The 6,847-nt window shown below is 46.4% G+C and overlaps 1 protein-coding gene across 7 annotated transcripts in view; it reads left to right on the top strand.

The window, feature by feature from the left end:
• Nucleotides 1-3,511: 3,511 nt before the first annotated feature.
• LOC138747238 (solute carrier family 12 member 7-like) overlaps nucleotides 3,512-6,847 on the top strand; it is a 252,551-nt gene continuing 249,215 nt past the window's right edge. For 6 of the 7 annotated variants that reach the window (XM_069906337.1, XM_069906295.1, XM_069906327.1 and 3 more), the window contains exon 1: nucleotides 3,580-3,975. In XM_069906337.1, coding sequence (XP_069762438.1) covers nucleotides 3,843-3,975 — 133 coding nt within the window. In that variant the 5' untranslated portion in view covers nucleotides 3,580-3,842. The other variant, XM_069906322.1, reaches the window with a different exon arrangement.

Below are 6,847 nucleotides of genomic sequence, written 5' to 3'. Positions count from 1 at the left end.
GTAGCGCCCTCATGTTGGCGGCACCTTGTCACAGAGCCTCCTTCAGCAGGTCCTCCTGAAGCCTGGAATGCGCCAGTCAGCAGCATTCCCTGACCGACATCACCACGTGCTGAAAATCCAAAGACTGTCTTTCACCGTGTTAATGGGCTTCCAGCAAGTCTGGACGTTGACTCAGAATGTGTTCCTAGGAAAAGTCTGAAGATGACAGAGTCTTCTGTCTTGCTGCTGCTGGGGATGAACCGTGATAAAGCACCCTGCATTCTGGTCACACACACTTTGTGAATTTGCATTCTGCAAAGAGGTGGGCGGCTGTCCCCACTCCACCAAGGCCATCCTGAGGCCAACATGCATGGATGGTGATGTTCGGGTTGTACAAGAAGGATCTGACTGGGAGGACTCCTCTCATCGCCAGCCAGGCCAAGTCCTGGTGCTTGTTTGTGAGCCCTGAGCAGCACGAGGCAGTCAGAGATCTTCCTGCCTGGAACCATGCAGGTCTGGTCTGGGTGGATCACCTGTCCTAAAGAAGACTTGACTTGATTGGCAATAGCCTTGGACAGGATCTTGTGGTCTACATTTTACAATTAAATAGGTCTCCAACTCTTGATGCCCTCCTTCTTCCCCTTCTGTTTGAAGATGAGGGTGATGATGCTTTTTCTCATGGAGTCTGACATGCTTCCTGCCAGGAGTATTGCATTTTGTAGTTCTAGCAGGTCCAGGCCCACCCAGTCCACAGAGCTGTGTACAACTCAACCTGCAGGTCCTCACAACCAGGAGTCTTACTTGATCCATAGGAATGTATAGAGTCTGACAGCTGTCCCAGGGTAATTGGCTGGTCCCACTTGCTGTCATCTAAGACCTCCATGATAAAGGAGAGGAAGTTTTGGGAGGTCCCTCTGTCTGTGGCCTTAATGTCATGCAGGCTGGTATAAAAGGACCTGCCGATCTTCTGGATGTGACCGTGCCGTCCTCTTCCTTAAGGCTGCGTATCACAGAGCTCCCTCTGTGAACCGTTTGGAAGGAGAAATGTGAGCGTGTCTCATCCTGCACCACAGTGTGGACTCTTGAGTTGGAGGATTCTGAGGTGAACGGCAAGGCTTGCAGACTCAGAGTACCCCCCTCACATCCACCCCTCTGAATGGCGGAAGATGGAGGTGCTGCAGGCCAATCTGGAGGTGGCTCAATTCCCTTTGTCTTGTGCTTGGAACACCTTTGTAAGGGGAATGACCATGTCTGGCACCAAATTATCTTCCTGCTATGGGTAGCCCTGTAGCCATCCATTTTGTTTGTGGATAAACGAGATAGACAACAGACTCGCCAAGGCAAATAGCGCCTATGGAAGACTACACAAAAGAGTCTGGAAAAACAACCAACTGAAAAACCACACAAAGATTAGCGTATACAGAGCCGTTCTCATACCCACACTCCTGTTCGGCTCCGAATCATGGGTCCTCTCCTGGCATCACCTACAGCTCCTAGAACGCTTCCACCAGCGTTGTCTCCGCTCCATCCTCAACATTCATTGGAGCGACTTCATCTCCAACATTGAAGTACTCGAGATGGCAGAGGCCGACAGCATCGAATCCACGCTGCTGAAGATCCAACTGCGCTGGGTGGGTCACGTCTCCAGAATGGAGGACCATCGCCTTCCCAAGATCGTGTTATATGGCGAGCTCTCCACTGCCCACCGAGACAGAGATGCACCAAAGAAGAGGTACAAGGACTGCCTAAAGAAATCTCTTGGTGCCTGCCACATTGACCACCGCCAGTGGGTTGATATCGCCTCAAACTGTGCATCTTGGCGCCTCACAGTTCGGCAGGCAGCAACCTCCTTTGAAGAAGACCACAGAGCCTACCTCACTGACAAAAGACAAAGGAGGAAAAACCCAACACCCAACCCCAACCAACCAATTTTCCCTTGCAACCGCTGCAACCGTGTCTGCCTGTCCCGCATCGGACTTGTCAGCCACAAACGAGCCTGCAGCTGATGTGGACATTACCCCTCCATAAATCTTCGTCCGTGAAGCCAAGCCAAAGAAGAAAAAGAAGAAAGTGATTTATTATGGGGGAGGGAAATGACATTAAATGGACTCAGATACAAATTATTTGCAGTATAAAGGACAATTAAACCAAAAGCTAACTGGAATGCAAGCGGCTGAACATATTGCAGAAAGTTTCATGATCTGTCCTGTAATATTTTGCTCCATTTCTCCCACTATTTTAACAACTAAGCGGGAACTTAAGACTACACCAATGGTTAAATGATGGGTTTCATTATTTCTAGTTTTAATAGAACACGAAAATACATGTAAAATTTTTTTTCTCTCACTCTTCAAGCTACTGCAGTCGACTTCAAGCCCAAGAGAGGGTTGGCAGAGAATTTCTGCGGTCTCACCATTTGGCTGTTGTGACAGAGTATATAGAGCTGTTTGGGAGATAAATTGGGAAAGGTTTGTTCGAGCTGATCACGCACAAACACTTTAAAACACAGAATTTTTTCTAGAGTTTTGCAGAGGGCTCACAGACTCAGGATGGACTGTTATTTGCAAAAGGCAACAATGTAGTAACATACAGCAGCAGCTTTGTCTGAGAAACACTTTTCTGTCTGGAAGAGCATGTGATCTTTGCAGGCAGAGGCAGAACAGCTTGGCTGTCAGAATGGGAGGGAGTGAGAGAGAGAGGAGAGACACAGACTTTGGTTCCAGAGGGACAAGCTTGCAAGCTTTGGAAGACGGCCTGGTCAAAGGAGAGGACTGGCTGTCCGGTGTTTTCCTTGGAATAGGAGAAACAGAAAGGAACTCTGTGGTGACATGGAAGAAAGAGGTTATCATCTGGAGAACCCTGAAAGGGGGCAAGTTTTGTCAGCAAGACACTGGAGTGGCTGCCCTGGAATGAGAAAACTCTCTCTCTCTCTGAGAACCAACAAGAACCCTCCTAAGTGGTAACCATTTACCTGTTAAGCACCAAAGCCTGGTGAACTTTTGTAGTGGGACACCACTAGCCTACTGCAGGGGGTGACCTCTGTACCTGCAGAAGAACACGGGAGGACAGGGCAACACCCGGTCGGCTGCCAATCACCCTCCGAGATATAAACAAGATGAGACCAGTCTCAGAGCTTGCAACAGCAAATAAAGCCTGTAGAACAGACTTTATGTTTTGTGTGTTTGCTTCTGTTCTATGGGCACCACAATTTTATTAATGTTAACTTCTGCGTACAGTACAAGAATTGCCTGCAACCAGTGAGATTGGACTGAGCCAAAAAACTTTTCTGAACTTACACACACATCACACACACCTGCGTTTAGAATTAGAGGGGGATTAAGTAGGTTAAGTGAGTCAATAGAGGTAAGTTAAAGTTGGATCCTGTTTTCATGTTCAAAGATAATTAAAAGCAACTTTGGTTTAAGTAACCCTTTGTATTAGTGCATATCTATTGCTGCTGGGTCCGCTGGACTCCGAATGTGCTCAGAGTGAACTTCTGCCTAAAGGTCACATTTTATCTGAGGCCAACAGACTCGCCGAGTGTCGCTCGCGGAGAAGACACCCCCTTCTGATGCTTGACACAAAAGGTTTGCACGTCGGTCACAAGTGCCCGGTGCTTTAAAAGCGGGGACGGCCCGTGCGATGAGACCGGGCTGCCCGCGTTTAGCGCCGAGACCGGGCTGCCCGCGTTTAGCGCCGAGACCGGGCTGCCCGCGTTTAGCGCCGAGACCGGGCTGCCCGTGGGCGCGAGAGCCGCCACGACGTCTGCTCTGGATCAGTGGCCTCTCTTGCCCCTTTGTCCTCGCGTCAGGGGCTCGGACAGGGCCGGTGGAAGGGGTGCGCTCCCACGCCGCGGGCCCATCATGTTCCAGAGGTTTTTGGTAACCGCTGTCGGCAGCCAGGCAGAAGGGCATGAAATGCACGGGGCGCGGGGCGGCGGGCAGGAGGAGACCTCGGTGCCCATACTGGAGTATCTGCGGGAACCCAACAGATACGGTAAGGAGGCGCTGGGCGAGCAGAGACGCGGGCTCCCTTGGTTTTATAGGGGGGGGGGGGGGGGGGGGCTATTCTGGAATCTAATGGGAAAACGGTGAAGAAAAAGTTTGTTCATTCAGAATAACGTTGACGGAGTAGCCCGGAGCCTTGGGCATGACTAGAGAGCGTTGTTTCAGACACAGGATCCCCTCTTCATGTTTGGTTTGGTTGACTGGTAACCCCATGTAGTTGTCGCCTGCAGCTCGCTGATTTGTTCATTTGCTTCGGTACTAGAGATGATTTCTCTCTCTTAATAGGGAGAATCTCTTGCCACCGTGTCCCACTTCTGTTGCTTTGGTCCCTAATGTGGTATCGATTGATTAACGGTCCAGCAACTACCAACGGCTTATTTCCACAGGAGGTGAGAGTGAGAAAAGGAAAGGTCATTGTGAATGGACCTGAAATATAGTGCAGGTCCTTAGGGGAATTCGTTGTTATAAATTGTTACAACACAGTTGGCAGTGTTTTCTGGAGTGTCTACTGTGCATACGACATTTCTTCCAGATAACTAACGTTTTATGTTTGATGAAATAGGGTGAATTTCCTATAGTCTGGGGAGTTTTCAATTTAAATGCTAAAGGTGATGCATTGATGTTTAAACATTAACCTGTTTAATTGTACAGTCGGCCTTAATTCACATGGTAATGGCAGCAACAACAAATAGCATCGGTGTGCTTTTAAACGTTTGCTTTTTTTCTGTCAGTGGTTCAGAATTTAAAATTACAGACAATTTTTTGAAATCTGTCTTTATTGTGAAATTTGTGACTTCAAATCAGGGCAACACCCTCGTGACGCAAATTCTACTTGTGTATCCTTCAAATGTGTTTTTCTCTAATTTGCCAAATCATTAATTTGGGTAAAATCATATTGTTTAAATTGAGGCCGAGAAGTTGTTGGTTTATGAGGTTGAATTCCATCCCTACTTTCTGATGTCTGGTGGCCTGCAGAAATGTGTTAGATAAACCAGCCAGGTGGCATTTGTAAATAGACTACAGCAGCCATCGATAATTCACAACAACACAGCAACGCTGGGCTGGGCTTGTCTCTAGGATGGAGGATCGTCGCCTGCCCAAGGTTGTGCTGTGACAGAGGGGCATTGAAGAAGAGCTTCAAATCCCTGCCACATTGACAATCGCCAGGGATCTGCTCAAGCCTCCGATCGCGCGGCCTGGCCACACACCATTCACTTGTCTGTCTCCTCCTTTGAGAACATGTGCAGGGCTGGCTGTCAGGAAGAAGAACCGTGACACAGCAGCACCAACCCCAGAAGAGAATGTCCCTCGCAGCCGGCTATGTCTGTCCCACGTTGACCAGCGAGCCTGCAGCGGACGTGGACAGCCTCCTTCCTAAATCTTTTTTCACAAAGCCAAGCCATGAAAAGGAAACCTCCATAATTATGGATAAAATTCCAGTCTCGCCTTGGTTTCTTTTAGGCCCTTACCTTGGCTGAGCCCACCTAATTCTTGTTAATCCCCTACATCTTTATCTCTAGTTCTGCCATGATGAAATGACTTCATTTATTCAATCATATTATTTAAATCTTGCAGCAGCTGTCATGGGGAGTGTGATGAGGGAGAAAGACCTCTGGTTGCATTTCCAATCAATATAGTAAATAACCATGGAACTGTTTCAGTTGGACTGCCAAGGTACACTGCTGTTTGCAGATGTATCTGTAGAAAATTGATTTTGTTGTCCTTTCAAAAATCACCAGGTACCAAAACGGAATGAAAGACAATGAGCATTTTGTGCACATGAGCAAGTGCACTCGTTCAGAAAACCTATTAAACGGAGGCCCCATCTGCTCTCTCAGAAGGAAAAGTCCCATGTCATTATTTCAAAGAATTACAGGGCTGTTTTCTGTAACAGCCAATATTTATCAGGAAATCCAGATTATTTGGTCAGTGCCGCACTGCTGTTTGTGGATAGAAATCGGCTGCTGTGGCTTCTACTTGACCAAAGAGATTGTGTTTTGAAATGAAATTGTGTCATGAAAGACATGAAATCTACAAAATAAATGGGAGGTGGCCCATTTTTCTTCATTAGAATATTTGTTCAGATGGTTGTTTGCTTCTAGCAATCTACAGTTATAAATTATACAAACTATTTTTCAAATGGCTTTTTTTAAATTGTGTCTGTGTTTTGTGCATGTAACTTTGACACTTTGACACTTGTACCTTGAAGAAGGGCCCCGGCCCAAAACATTCGTTATGTATCTTTACCTCCAGTGGACGCCGTGAGACCTGCGAGTTCCTCAGCATTTTTTGGGTTTCGTATTTTTTTTTTAAATTTTTTATTTTTCACACCATAAATCGCATTAACCATGATACACACTTTTTCCTTTTCACACATATACAGTGCCATTTTCTCCCCCCCCCCTTCCCTCCTCCCATCCCACCCTCCCTACCTCCCCCCTCCCGTCCATTTAAGGTATAAAATCTAGGATACATTAAACCAGTCAGACAATGTTGTCATTCAATAAAAATACACCAGAAATTCCACTAAGTCCATTCTTTTCATTTCCTTTTCCTTCCGTTAACTCAGGTAGTGATTGTCCCCGGTAGGTTTTCGCTATTGTGTTTAATGTAAGGCTCCCATATTTGTTCAAATATTTCAATATTATTTCTTAAACTATGTTATTTTTTCTAATGGAATACATTTATTCATTTCTATATACCATTGTTGTATTTTCAAATTATCTTCCAATTTCCAGGTTGACATAATACATTTTTTTGCTACAGCTAGAGCTATCTTAACAAATCTTTTTTGTGCATCCTCCAAATCAATTCCAAATTCTTTGTTTTTTATGTTACTTAGGAGGAAGATCTCTGGATTC

This window comes from Narcine bancroftii, chromosome 1, assembly GCF_036971445.1.
Source record: "Narcine bancroftii isolate sNarBan1 chromosome 1, sNarBan1.hap1, whole genome shotgun sequence".
Taxonomy (NCBI): Eukaryota; Metazoa; Chordata; class Chondrichthyes; order Torpediniformes; family Narcinidae; genus Narcine; species Narcine bancroftii.
The sequence above is the reverse complement of the archived record's forward strand: the minus strand, read 5'-3'. Positions and strand labels throughout refer to the sequence as shown.